Raw genomic sequence first — 15259 nt, 5'->3', positions numbered from 1 at the left:
TTTTGACTCCAAGAGTTCTTCCGAAAAACCACTTTTCAGTTTTCAACCTTAGGACTTAAGTAGCGCTTTTTTAAAATTTATAAATGAATGAATGAATGTACTGCCTTAGTTTATTTCACACATCACAGCCATAGTCTCGTAAAACACAGGGCAGAATATTACAAAGGCATGCAACCAACAGGTTAAACCTGCACACACAGCCATATGAGCAGAAGTTACAGTTACACTTGAAACGTTGACTGACACAAAGAGCATATTTGTACACCTTATACCTAAAAAATATAAAGTGAGGTGGCTGCTAGGTTTAAGAATCTGAGATTGAGATTCATAAAAGAAAAGATATGTTGTGGCTAGCCCTAGTTTTTGTAGTGTATAATCGCCCCACCATTGTTAAATTAACTTGAAATCTCTTCTACGTAAATGATATATATTTCAGTTTGATTTTTTTTTTCGATGTTTTTAAATATTTAATATGGACATTATACCACTAGATGGCGCAATTTGTTAGCAAAAGACCGCGACTGCAGGAAAGAAAACTTGCAGCTCGGGTAAATGGGTGGTTTCAAGCACTCAGGTCAGTGGCTCAGTTTGAGGAAAGTGCTGATCGTTAAGGGGAAGAGCAGAGAGCGGAGGCTGGCTCCGTGCTCCCGAACTTTACGTTTATACATAAACTAACTGCAAAGCATGCATTCAAAACATTTACTTTGTAATTTCCCACGTATTTTACATCACATAATTTAGCAGACGCTCTTTCCCAGAGCGACTTACAAATAAGTGCATCAATACGCTAAGGGTAGTTATCGTAAGGTATTACAAGGGGTCAGTAAGATACAAAATTAAGTGCTAGGCTAGTGTGCAGTTTTTTAAAATGAAAATAGCAAACAATAAGATAGATTGGGAGGGAGAGACACAGATAGGGAGGAATTTCAGCACATAATTTGTATTATTATTATTATTATTATTATTATTATTGTTGTTGTTGTTGTTGTTGTCGTCGTCGTCCCCCCCCCCCCCCAGATTTTGCTAAGTGAACAAACCGCCAAAAGAGAAACCAAATTAACCTATAAGTTCACTTCTTAAAGCAGGGGTTTCATTTCAGTTTCCAGTTCCCCAAATCGCCTTCAACCCTGAATCCAAAGGATATTGACCCATGGTACTTACATTACAGTTGCATTGTCTGTCAGCTGAGGGAAAACAATTGATTGGCAGTGAATAGCATGGCAGATTAAGACATGACACACAACTTTCTGTATAAATTACTTATTAGCTTTATTCCTTTTTCATACTTCTGTGGAGATAACATAAAAGTATTATTGTCTACTTGAATTATTAACAGCATAATAAACACATGAATACAATGAAAAATATAATAGTAAATAAATCATTATAGAAGTAATGAAGGACAGTTCTGTTATGGAGTACACAACCATGAGCACCATAAGAAAGAATTGCATGATATCTACATGCCATAAAGGTATATAAGCCACAAGGAACAAAAGGAAATGCCAGCAAACATAGATAACAACACTTTTTATACACTTACAATATCCTTAATGTATAGTTATTGCACAGAATGTGAAAATATAGTAGGCTGTACAAATTTAATGCACAGAAAACTGAATAGCATATATACAGAACGATATACACATCATGATATAGATCATACATAAATGTGAACAATGTGTATATCAAATATGAATATGTCGGCCAGATTAGTGCCATATATTGTATAATGCAAGGCAGGTTTTGTTTACACTTCTTATGCTATGGTCAAAACTGAAATAAATGCCACATTTGAAATAAAAATCGGACTTCACAAATAAACAATAAATGTGTATACAATACATATATAAGTGTGTGTGTGCATATATATATATATATATATATATATATATATATATATATATATAGAGAGAGAGAGAGAGAGAGAGAGAGAGAGTGTGAGTAAATATAATGTTATAATATAATGTTGCGTATGACAATAATAAATTTAAAACTTGAACTGACATTGATATGTTAACAGAAACGTTTTTCCTAGTTCTAATTAAAATCAAAATAGTTCCCACGTGAAACACACTGAAAGACATTTCTCCTTTTCTGTATTTTGTTTTGATCTCCACTTTTGTTAATTTGTGTCTCTTAATTAGTTTCAGCTGGTTTTAGACATTTTAGAAGCGCTATTCGGTTGACTGAACACTCAGCGTTTCGTTTTCGGTTACTGGTTATTAGCAGGTTGTACCCATGCTGCACATGATGGTGCCAGGGGGAAGTCCGGTCCCGGCCACGCTAAAGGCGTCGAGCAGGGGTGCTGACCTGGCGTGGGTGTGGGAAAACTGTGACCCGTGTGATGGTTCCTCACATTCTCTCAGCCCACTCAGCGGGCGGCACGATCTTGATCGACTCTCCCGTTTTCTTTAGTTGTGTGGAGGGTCCTGTCATTTGGAAAGTGTCGCACGGCGGTTCAGCCACCATTTTTTTTTCATGTTCGTAAGCGATTACATTTTGTTACGCTTAATGGTTTGCCATTCCCACGGCTACCTCCTTTGAGTTTCCTTTGCTTTAGATTACCCCTGTAAAACATAACGTTTTAAACAAACCCCCCGTTTGTCATTAATTTGCTAAAAAGTGGTCTAATAAGATGTTAGATTTATTTTCTGTAAGTTCATTTTCAGTGGCATTGTGTAAGTGACCATCTTTTCGAAGCATTTAAATGTACTCTCCTGTCTTTAGGCTCGTTTTGCCTAAATAAAGCAGATATTCATGTGACGTCAATGACCCAGTTATCCGCTTTAATTAATTAAGAGTTGAATGACTAAAAACAGCAGTCATCAATCTCTTTTTCTCTGATTCTAGAGGAAGAAAGATTTCCGAAAACGAACCTGCCTTGAAATTAGACCATTGGCTTTTTACTAAGTACATTAATTCCACTTTAGACTGGAAACACATCGAATGTGTTATTGAATGAAAAAAAAAATCGGACTTTATTCCACAATTATGAGTAAACTATCCTGATTTATGAATACTTACATACTCACTGTAGATACTGTATATTTTATGCCAAGAACTGAATCTTGGATTTGAATAAAAAAAGTTACACCTTCTTAGCATAATAGTAATGGATAGTATATAATATATTATATTACTGTAATGTAAAATAAACAACCATTTCATTTAGCCAAAACAAAGAAGGAACAGTACTAGTTCCTTAAAATGTTTGCATGCTGCATTTCAAACCATGTCATTTGTCCTGTTAAATGTCATTTGTGCTCGCTGTGCATTTAGAAATGTCTGAAACAGAACAAAACTAAACAAAACAAAATATTCAAATGACTACAAGGTTGGGCCATTGTGCATGCTGTAGAGCATTGGAGTAGAATGCCCTTCAGAGGGTCTCAGGGAGAACCCTTCAAATGAAAAATGATGGGGTGAATCAAATGCAGTGGATCATTTTCAAACGACTTTCAACATACCATTGGTGGGATGCCTCCCGTCGCTTTGGGGAGCGGCGGAGTCCCTGTCGGGGTGGGTGATGGAGGTGCTGACGCTGCTCCTCCTGATGGTGTACCTCATCCGGAGGGGTTCCGGCAGCAGCCTCAGCGCCCGCCTTTGCACGTACTTGTCCAGGGCGAAGTAGACGAGGGGGTTGACGCAGCTGTGGCTGAAGGCCAGGCAGGTGGCGAAGGAGAGCGCGCTGGCCAGCTTGACCTGGGCCTGCACGGACATGGACAGGTGGCCCGACTTCTGCAGCGTGTGCACGGTCACCAGGGCGTTGAACGGCAGCCAGGCGACCACGAAGAGGGCCAGGATCCACAGCCCGACCCGCACCGAGCGCTGCGCCTTCCTGTCGGCGCCGCCCGTCCTCTGGAAGTGGCGCCACAGCTTGACCGCCACGGCGGAGTAGCAGAAGGCGATGACAGCCAACGGCAGCAGGAAGCCCATCACCCGGACAGCCAGGCTGAAGGAGGTCCCGGAGGGGGAGGCGTCCGAGGTGCACTGCTGCTCGTCATCGGTGGCCCTGGTGACGAACCTGGGAACGCCGAGCCCCAACGACGCCACCCAGAGCGCCAGCGAGGTCAGGTGGGCGTAGTTCTTGGTCCGCACCGTCCTGGTGTCCAGAACCAGCACCACGGCCATGAACCTGTCCACGCTCATGCAGGTGAGGAAGAAGATGCTGGAGAACATGTTGACGGCGATCACGTAGGAGGTGAACTTGCACAGGAAGTCGCCAAATGGCCAGCGGCCTCCCACGGAGAAGGACCAGATCCACAGAGGCAGGGTAATGAGAAACACCGAGTCTGCCACCGCGAGGTGTGTCATAAAAATATCAATCAGCCTCCTCTTCTCACTCTTTTTCAGCATGATGTAGATGACTAATGTGTTCCCCGCTGTCCCAACAAGGAAGACGACACTGTACATGAATATTTTCAATTCTGTCAGTGGGTCTTCTGCAAATCCTGAGAGAGGGTCATCTACTACACTAGTAAAGTTACTCAGATTCATGTCATAATACTCATAACTGTTCTCATAATAAGACATAAGGTTCTCCATGTTTTGAATGGCTCACCCTGAGCGGGGCAACGCTAACAATGCCCTAGCCTGCCGCTCTTCCTCTGGTACAAATGTGACAAGAAAAAATACAGCTGTGGTTTTGCAGTGAAGTGTGCTGCACGCTGATGATAACTTCCTCATCAAAAGCTAAAAAAAAAAACAAACTGCATATCGTATTAATTTAATGGCTTCTCCTCCTGATGTTCCAACATTTTGAAAGTTAGCAGACAGGACACCACACTGGTTTAATTGTTGAAACACTTAAAACCAGTTGTCAGAGCTTATTTTTCCCTTGACGTTTTGCATTATAGTAATTTTTGCATGTCCGTTTAATTTTGCAGTTAATTGAGACTTGAATGAACACATTTCTGTTTAAAATATTTCTAACCTGAGTTAAACTTTGGACTTTTTAGGAAATGACAGAAAATGAATTATTTCTGTGTTTGTGAAGTTAAAGTTAGTCTTTTTTTCTCTTTTTCATTTGTCACTCAGAAACAGATCATGTCTTCAGTGTTGTGAAATCTGCCTCATTACATTTTGCATAATGTGTAGACCTTAAATGGAATAATATAATTACATCATATTGTCGGTTATACTGCAATGTAATGTTTTAGACATCAATGACTTGCTGAATTGGGTCCACAGGTTTCAAGAATTCGTTCAAGTTACAGTACAGAATTTCAAGAGCTACTTCCTGAGTCTCTGCACAGCAGCACAGTAGCCAGTGGAAACTTTAGGGCATTTACCCTAAAGTCTAAACACACAGGATACCCTGCAGCTATTACAAAATGTAGCAAATATGAAAGAAGCTGTTCATTTTACTTACCAATTACAATTAATTTTACCAACTTTTCCATGAGAATCCTTTACAGAATATGACTGAATTGATGTTTTGGGTGAATACAGCCATCACTAAACAATGTCATTTGTTGCACTGGTGAGGAGTTATGGGTCTTTTAACTGGGAGGATGCAGCCCCTAAAGTGCTACAAATACCCGGTTGTAAAGATAATCTATAAAACAATATATAGAAATAAAATGTATATAATATTTTTAATGGCAAGTTGTGGAAGCATCTGCTGAATAGTGCAGTAGTTGAATACAATTGTAATGAGTTCACATGCCCTTCATCGTCAGCGTTAATCAGCATGGTAAACCAGTGTTTCTTCAGTCTGTGCCACTTCCTCTTTGTTAATTTAAGTGTTTGACATGGGAAAGGTCAGCTTTTTTTGTGACATGAACAAGGGGATTGTGAGGATTTTCTCAGTTTCCACCACTGGTGCTTGATAGGCTTATAAAAGAGGTCTGTACTCGACACTTTGTGTTGGACCTTGTGCGCCAACACTTAGCACTTTAACCTGTTTCTCAGTCCCTGATACACTATTGTCACCCAAATTCATGGAAGAGTCAGTTTTTTAAAATTCTGAGTACAAAATAGGAACCATTTGAGATAGCTTATAGTGCAAAGATAACACAAATTAAAACAAACTAATGAAATGCATTTTTTGTTGCATACAAAACATGCCACCGGGATTATGTAGGAGCGGAGGAATGAGTCAGATTCAAAGTAGATGGCCATTTCCATACCAGTAATTAAATTATCACTGTTCATTTACATATGAAACAGCCTAATCCAGGATGACGTGCTGTTCACGCATTACTCATATAGACAGCTGGGTATTTATACTGTTAAGATTGTGGGTATTGCTTCAGATACACTGTCCCCAACTGGAAAGCAACCCTGCAACTATTTGGTCGCAAATCTAATTCTCTAACACCTGCTCAACATGGGCATGTTTTAATTGCTGTGTTGCAGATGTGGTGGGTGTTTTCTTGCCCCAGTGCTTCTCTTTGGGAGTTTCCGAATGCTCCTTGGTGTTTTCGGTGGTTAGGCGCTCTCTGGTGGCGTTACATGAAAGCAATGTTGTTCTCACCCTTCAGCATAGTGGGTCAGAAGGTTGCTTGCTACGCTTGTTTCTGTGGGCGCTTAGTGTTTTGGGCATGTTGTCTGTAATCTGTTTTTTGAGGGAGTTGTTTGCGGTAATAATTGACTAATTCTCTTTTGGGTCTGGCTTCCCATAATCCTCTGCAGACTGAAGCCAGGTGTAGTAGTGGGCAGTCTGGTTGAGAATTACTGAACCAAATCATTTACTTCAGTTCAGAACGAAGATCCAGCTCACTGACTAACTGATTTGCTCACTAGCTAGCACCTGTAAGATCAGTTCCTGCACCCTTTTCAGTACTTGACTATGTGCATTTTTTCAGTTCATCTAGTGATTTGGTGATAATTCGCACATCCAAAATGCGCAGTAAGAATTAGAAGAAGTTTGGCAAGTAATTTCATTATGTAACCAAGACCCACTTAATGGCTGCATAAAATCCTCTGGTGTGATGTTGTTTTATTGGTTAATCTCACTTCATTTAAAAAAAAACATATTTAAAACACTTTTCTCTCACATGTCACACATAGTGCACTATTATTAGCTGCAGGCAGGGGGGTGTTAAAAGCAAGTGTATCGTAAAATGACCTGGTTTACTATTTTAGCTCACAGCACCGACTCAGTGTGCTCAAATTGACAAAAATATTTGTTCAGTGCTCGGAGGCACGTACAGTCTTAACTTACTGGGCATACATTGTGGTTCTGCCCAGGCGGCAGCCCACCCCACCCTCACGGTTTCATCTGCAAACCGTTATATTCACTTCTGTGGTTTCCCACAGGCTGACGCAGATGTCGCTCAGTGTGCTGGGCACTTTCTGCATTCGGGCGGGCGAAACAAAGGAACAAGGCTTATAGAGTAGCAATCCGGCAGACGCAGTTTCATTGGAAAGATTTGTTAGAAAAGGTTTGCTCATCCACGGGCTGCACGGCTGCTATCCAGCAGAGCTGTGGATGGGTTGTGAGATGTGGTCTCGGACGTGAGCCAAAGGAGAGGATTGCATTTGCATTCGGCCTGACAGTGCCAGTGTAATTAATTCATGCGCGCCCGGAGAGACCTGCAGCAGGGGTTTTAGCTCCTGGATCTGCGGGAGAAAACGCTGATATTTCAAATTTCGTTACGTTCCCCTCCCCCGTGGTCTCTCTCGCTGTCCCCAGAGCTGCCTGGGCCTCTTTTAGAGAGCGATTTATTCTCCGCTTGCTGGTGTGAATAGCAATTCACAGGAGGCAGCTGGTCAGGGCACTAATGCAGATGAGTGCTGGCACCTTTTGATCAGGGGATCTAGGACCTGCCCAGCGCTCAGTAGGAGACACTGAAACATCAGCAGACTGTCAGTCTACCCCAAGATCAGGCCAGCGTTCGAGCGCTTGGTGTCAGAACATCCCATAATCACACCAGCGTTTGGGCGCTTAGTGTCAGAGCACCCCATGTTTGGGTGCCACGCAGCTTTCCCACGGATTTCTTTCGTTTCTATACTCCGATCTATTTCAAAACACCCCTCTTCGGTGAATTCCACACGACATGTTATGCAATCGATTACGTCCTGCCATATGCTTGCTGAATGTTGGCGGCAGTGTAGCATAGTGGTTAAGGAGCAGGCCTCGTAACCGCAAGGTTGCCGGTTCGATCCCTGCTGGGACACTGCTGCTGTACCCTTGGGCAAGGTACTTAACCCACAATTGCCTCAGTAAATATCCAGCTGTATAAATGGATAACATTGTAAAGAACTGTAACCTATGTAAGTCGCTTTGGATAAAAGTGTCTGCCAAATGAATAAATGTAAATGTTGAAAACCGCAATAATCTGTTTTGGAAATCTCCTCGACACTTCCCTCCATTGTCTTCCAGAGCGCTGAAGGGAAGTTACTTCTGGGATTCACGCTGGTCTCAGCCTGTTTGCTTCGCCCCCTCTGTCTTCATCTCGCCGCGTTATGGGCGGCAAAGAAGGCGCACCGCGGACGCAGACGCTCGCTGTTCTCCCGGGGGCCCTGATCCTACTCCTGCCTGTTCATTTACGCAGCCAGCCGCAGGCTCCTCGAGCTAATTAAGTCGGCCGGTCAATACGCACCGGCCCTCGCACGCCGCTGCTTTCCCGGTCGCCGTCTGTTTGCGCTCCTTATTGAACCTCATTGTCAGCGGGTTTGATGAAGTCGACCTAAAATTGACTTCTGAAAGTCTTGTGTCTTTTCCCAGAGCAGGAGAATTTCTGAGTTGTAATGTCGGATTGGACAGGGTATACAGAGCAGCTGTAATGGACGGACCATTTTGTTGGCGCTAATGTAGCTTTGAGCTCAAACAGCAAGGAGGGGTGTCCTCAGAAAATGCCATTAAATTGGAAAAAAAATTGAAATTGTACATTACTACATGATAAGGAGAGCCTTCCAAAACCTGTTGTTAATTGTTAATTGTGAATTGTTTCCATGTTTGTAGAATTGTCTATGTGAAGCAGCCCATTGGTTAACAAGCCACACCTACCTAATCACAGGCCTGTTACGTACAGGTGTGTTGCTGAAAAGCAGGGGGCTGAGGGGCTCATTTTGTTCTGTTGGCTGTTTGTTGCGATTAAAGTTTTGTTTTTTTTGAACCGTTGCTCTCTTCTGCTTATTTTTGCAAGAAGTGTGGGCCAGCTTCCCCACACTGCACAACTATTATTTTACTTGCATTTTCAATGCAAGCTTATAGTTAATGTTTCAGTATTAATACAAGGGAAATTGATTTGCTGGTATAACCAAGTGCACAGCTGAAAGGCTCTTGCATGGCATTTCTCACATTTGCTCACCCTGATTGTGCTGAAATGCACCTTGTGCTGGAACAGATTAGAGCATACAGTGTTCTGTGCTGTACCGATGTGTTAGAGACGGCATCTGTGGTTTGATGTGTCACAGTGGCTTATCTTACATTTGGTATAATCTGCACTGCTTAGTTATAACCACAAGAGTTAAAAAAAAAAAAAAACATCTCAACAGCCACTTGATGTGATTGATGCTGTATTTCATCAGAAAACGCACCCCACTGCATATCAGCGGTGATATTCTTCTGGTCTTCAACAGCATGGACGACTCCACAGTCTGCATGAGAGGGTGACTTCTATGTCATACCTCGTATCTGGTCCCAAATAGAAGCTTTGTGGCAACAGGGTAGAGTGCTTTCCTTGCAGATCACAGCTTTAATTTTAATTTGTTTTTCACTGGTGACATAGTGTGGTGGCATTGTGGGGCGTAGTGATAACGACCCAAGCTCACACCCAAAAGGTTGCAGTTTCGATTCCCCTCTCAGCACTGTACCCTTGGGCAAGGTACTTAACCCGCAATCGTCTCAGTAAATATCCAGCTGCATAAATGGATAGCATATAAAGTTGTAACCTATGTAAGTTGCTCTGGATAAGAGCGTCTGCTGAACGACAATAATGCAATGTAATATAATATCCACTGCATATTAAACTGAGCTTCAGGTGAGATGGGGAAGACACTGGTGCAGAATAAGATCCCGAAATATGAAGGAGCTCCGTCTGGTTCAATTTCCCGTGTTCTCCAAAGTGCCACTGGAAGACAAAGCGGTGAACAAACCACATTCATAATCTCTCCAATAAAGGAAATCAAAGTGGCATCGATTTCAAATACTGTCTCGAACACCTCAAAGGAAAGATTAATTTCCTGCCGGTGCGTTAAGTGCAATAATACGTCTGCGTCACGCGAGTTTGAAGTAGATCTTCGATCACAATCTGTCTCTCTCCGCCTCGACAGCACGAGTTCTGCTTCCTGTTAGAGAGCGCAAACGCAGAGTGACCTGTTGAAGCTGTGGTGCAGATGCTGGTTCCTTGTGTGCCTACTGTCGGAGAGGCCTCGTTGAACCTGCTTTATGTCATGGCTGTTTACTTCTAAAAGCCTCGTTGGGAGCAGGAAATGATGGCCGCGCCTCCAGAAATGCCGTCGTATTTGTATAAACTTCGTTATATTGATATATGGCTCACAAATAGAGACCAACTGGCTCTGCAGGCAAAGTGCTGCCGTTCGGGTCACGAGGGCTCTGTATCGTTAAAAGGGAAGTGACCGCTGGAGTGAGACCTGTCGTACGGACATTCAAGGGCAACGCACTCGACACAGCACAGGAGAGGCTCTTTGTCATTGTTCGGTCAGGTGTGAAGTCGCTTTTGAAATGATAACCAGCCTTTGTTCGTGTTTGTCACCTGGAGCTCATTCTTCACTGTTCCTCATGTCCTCTCTTGTTTACTTTATGGCCCGGTGGTGTTAGGCATCAGCAGTATTTCGGTCACGAGAGCACCTTTGAGATAACACACAGGGAAAAACCGAGAACGAAACTAAGGCCAGAAAAATCGGGCGACTTGGCTTCGCTTACCGGTGGAATAATGTGTGAGCTGCTGTTAGATGGGGGGAAAAGGTCAGAGTATTGATGCAGAGGAGGTGTGGCCAAGTGATTTTTAGGTGAGGAATGACAGCATGCTCACTCTGACGGTAGGTGTGGGGTCATGGGAACTTAATGGAGCACCAGTGTACCACTAAAAAGAAGCTTGTCAGTGTTAATGGCGCAGACCAATTATCCAAAGATATCTTGAACTGCTTATGTGGGAAACATTATTCTTGGTTTTTCTTCGAATTATATCGAAGGAATTAAGAGTGTTAGAATATTAAGAGACACAATAATGGTGTCTGTGTTATTGACCTCTGCTGATCTCTTTTGATCTTTTTCACTGAGTGATAGCCATTTAACACAGTTTAATTGCACTACCACACACGCTGGGTATTGTATTGTCTTTGTTTTTGGACAGAAGGAAGTTGGAGTCTGTAAAAAAAGAACAGTGTAAATTAATGAGTACTATGAACATGGTGTAGTTTGACTCTAATCACCTCACACAGAATGTAATTAAACAAGTGTTAATGTTTTCATTTACATACACAGCGGTGTGTCAGCAGTTGCTGAAATTCATCAAAAAACTTGAAGTACAGTGAAAAAAAAAGTAATTTTGTTTAACAAAAATTAGTAACGTTTATCTAATATTCAAAGTTAAGAACAAAGCTCACTACAGCTAGATTCAGAGTTAAACCCGACCTGAGAGTGAGGAGGCTTACTCTCTGCATGGCTGGCAGTAGACTGGAGATGGTAGAGGAGATTATGCTGCAGTTCAGCGTTGTCCTTTCCGCTCACAGATCCATATCTCCTTCCACTGAGTCTCCCAAAGGCAGGCATTATCACCAGGGACAGTCCTTCAGCAGTACTCTCCACAGAGCACATGCTGAGTGCATCATATGCTGTATTATTACAGCCACTCCCTTCCAGTTCACTCAGAGTCGCCACCAAAATCTAAAAAAACTGCTTATAAAAACACGTTGAGATCAGGCTGTACTATGGAATGGGAAATGCTGGCTTTAAAATGTACATAAGCTGTAATGAAAACATGCCACTTTAACATTTGATCCTGTACACGTTCGCTATGTTAAAACGTATTGTAAGAGGGCAAAAATTTGAAAACATTAGCGAGAATGCAGAATTCAAGCAAAGCATTTTGATTGGTTAAACGTCATTATGTTGCAAGAGACAAAACCCTCAAATTCTAGTGGCTGCCTTCTGTGTGACCTGAGGAAAAAGTGACTAATCTTACCTGTAAATTCTGAAAAGCACCGCATGTTTATTAAAAAAAAAGCTGGAAGGGAAAAAGTTCTGTAAAGATGACTCAGAATAAGCGTGATGCATGGTGTATTTATAACTTCCAAGTGTACGTTTTCATGCAAATTACTTTTTTTTACGTGTTATTCATAAGAAGTGACATGTTTTGCGCGAGACGGGAATGGCGTTTTATCAGAGCCGCTGCAAGCTGGCACGACATGGCCGTGACAGGCCTGGAGATGTAGCACCACTCTGTCAGATGAATTCCCGAGGTTGCGGGTACACTGATGAATGTGATGTCAGCGCGGCATTCTTCCTCTCCTCTACATTAGCGCGCTTGCAGTTATACTCCTGACTGGAGGCGCTCGGAGGTGCCTGAGGTTGAACGGCAGAAGAGCTGTTAGCTTCTGTGGGGTAATCACAATGTGTTCTTGTTTGTACTCACAGAACTCAAAGCAAAACAAGCAGTGATGTCCGTCAAGCTGCGTCTTGTAGGCTGATCTTAAGAGCCAATTTTTGCCAGAATAAAATGCTGCTCAGTCTTTGATCTGCTCTGTTGCTGGAGCCCACAAATTCACATCACCCCTAAATTGCTTTTATAATCTGCAGCCCAAAAGAATCTTCTGTTTTTCTTTGTTATAATCTTCACCGTGCACTCTTCCTGCAGGCTGTGTATACGGTCAATCACGATCGAGGACAGAACTAAGCCATATTCATGGTGTCAAAGATTAATGGAAAGTTTTTATCTTGTGCTGGGTCACGTTTTTTTTGACATTTGCCTTCCGATTCACATGCCACACTTGATAAGTGTAGCCCTGTAATCTAACAATCATTTATCATCGCCCTGAGTCATTTTGAAGTGATCATGATATGAATATATGCCGTTGGGTGAAGTTTAGACTCAGATTTCTCCCTTGCTACAGCTCGTGAGAACATGGTTTTTAAATGTTTTCCCTTTGTAGAGTTGTACAATAGACTTGTCTTGCTGTCACAATTACTGCACTTGCACAGGAACATTGACATGAAGCAATTGTAACCCTCTGATACGCTCGCATGCAGCCGACAACCACTTTCCACGCTGCAAACCTTCAGCGGAGCGGACGCTCATTGGAGAACAGAAGCCACTTCGCTGATGTCGTCCGAGCAACTTTCAGGAAGCTGGCAAATCATAGGGTGCCTGAGAGGAAGCCCTGGCTGACCCGCCCACCCTTGTCTCCGGTGGGAAGCCACATTGTTTCACCGTGTTGGCCATTGTCTGCTGGCGGTACAGCTGGGGTCAACCCCAGGCCTTAGGGCTCGGCTTGCTCTCAAGACAAGCGCATTCAGAAATACCGAAATGTGCTTGGCCGGTTCTGTGCTGTTCTATTCACACTGTTTTCCCTGTGAGCTGTAGCTCTTGTTTATTTAAACACACACTGTTGATTCTGTATAGATTTGTATGAATTCATGGTTATGTGCTGTATTTTCACGTGAAACTGAAACTGAAAGTCTCTTTTTTTTTGTTCAGCACGCAAACGGCTTCTTCCGGCTTGGAGCATCTCTGGAGTCCTCAGTGTGAACTGGGAGGGTGTCAAGAGCACTCCCCATTCCGAAGGCCTTTTTCTCAACGTTGTGTGGGAGAATGTGACATTTGGCTGTTGAAATCATATAATTCGCTACAGCCTTGTAACACCTCAGTGAATGCGAAGGAGAGCCTTCACCTCCCCTAGAAATAATGTTAATTGGTAGCTTGTTAATTAAAATGTTAGTTTAAATGTTAAAGGTTCCTATCAATAACAGATCACTGCATCAAGTACAACCAAAGCTATTAATTGTTGATTGTTTGTCTGTTTGTAAGCATAATTTTCTTTCTTTCTACAGGGACCAGCCCATTGGTTAACGAGCCACACCTGCCTAATTAAAGGCCTATTAAATACAGGTGTGTGGCAGAAGAGGAGGAGCTCTTTTAGTTTCTGCTGACTGTTTGTGCCAGCTGATTTTGTGTGTTGGTTTTTAAAATAAAATGTTTTTCTTTCCTGAATGGCCGCTCTTTTCTGCTCATTTTTGGGAGAAATGTTGGCCAGCTTCACCACAGAGAATGAGAGGCTTTTTTTCATTGTGGCTTTTTCAGTGTGTGGAGATTAACATATTTTTGCCTGTGTGAGCTATGGGACAGAGAATGTGATTACTGCCCCACTGCAAGGAAGGGAAGGTCTCTCCTTATTTAGACCTGATCCAAGAGTGCCCCTATAGGCGATGTTAATTTAATAATTAATAAAAGCAGGTGGAAAGGTACCACAGTGCTGATAATATGCACTTAACAAATAGCAACACGATGAAGTGAGATGCAATTTACCCAGATACCTTTGAGCTGGCCACATGCACTTGCACCATGACCAATTATTTTTCTCCTGATTTGCTACATCTCAAGCATGTGTCTCCCTCTTATCCACTAGAAGAGTTTAATTTCCCTCCCCTATCAAAAAAATCACGGGGTTGACAACCATGTAATAAAGTCTAGACGCGTAATTTCTCTGATTCGCTGGCCGGGTAGCCCTGCTTGCCGCCGCATCAGTTGGCCGCCCCGAATATGGAGAACTAATTTGTCTTTGTGTCCTAACAGTGCTCCGCAGGTCTAATTAGCCTCGTGAGTTTGCACAAGCAACCAAGGAGGAACATGGAATGGGGGGATGGGTGTGTGTGTGTGTGTGTGTGTGTGTGTGTGTGTTTTTTTTGGGGGGGGGGGGTGTGTTCAGGCCCGGCAGAGCCCCACAGAGAGCAGGGAGGTAGGGGGGGGATGGGATTTGTCGGGGAGGTACAGCTGGCGCCTTCTGGAGCCCTGGGCTCGTTGACAGAGAGTCAGCCGTGTAATTGCACGTTTGGAGAAAGTGTGTTAGCCCCACAGGGACCCCCCTTCCGCCTCCTAGCACGCTTTTAATGGGGGGCCAGATTTCAGCAAGGTGGAAGAGGGTCACTTCCTGATCCGAATTACACACAGGCAGGAAGGGGAGGTGGGGCAGTACAGTACAGTACTGTACAGTAGCAGTTGTTGCATGTCAGCAGGTTTCCTTATGCCACAGGGCGCTGTATCAGCTGCTCCGGCGCTGTGAGCGTGTGCATCCTCTCCCTGCCTCCTCCCGTTTCGCCCCACGCCTCTCTTTGAAGGAATGGGCG

At 43.2% G+C, this 15259-nt stretch overlaps 1 protein-coding gene across 1 annotated transcript; it reads right to left on the bottom strand.

The window, feature by feature from the left end:
- Window positions 1-1949: 1949 nt before the first annotated feature.
- On the bottom strand, window positions 1950-4603 carry LOC118772172 (G-protein coupled receptor 15-like). Its single transcript, XM_036520467.1, has 2 exons — window positions 3471-4603; window positions 1950-2570 (listed from the first exon to the last, which is right to left on the bottom strand). The coding sequence occupies exons 1-2, from the start codon at window positions 4546-4548 to the stop codon at window positions 2560-2562; spliced, it is 1089 nt and encodes a 362-aa protein (XP_036376360.1). The 5' UTR covers window positions 4549-4603; the 3' UTR covers window positions 1950-2559.
- Window positions 4604-15259: the final 10656 nt, after the last annotated feature.

The sequence above is a fragment of the Megalops cyprinoides genome, chromosome 25, assembly GCF_013368585.1.
Source record: "Megalops cyprinoides isolate fMegCyp1 chromosome 25, fMegCyp1.pri, whole genome shotgun sequence".
Lineage (NCBI taxonomy): Eukaryota > Metazoa > Chordata > Actinopteri > Elopiformes > Megalopidae > Megalops > Megalops cyprinoides.
This window is presented reverse-complemented; position numbering and strand designations above follow the sequence as displayed.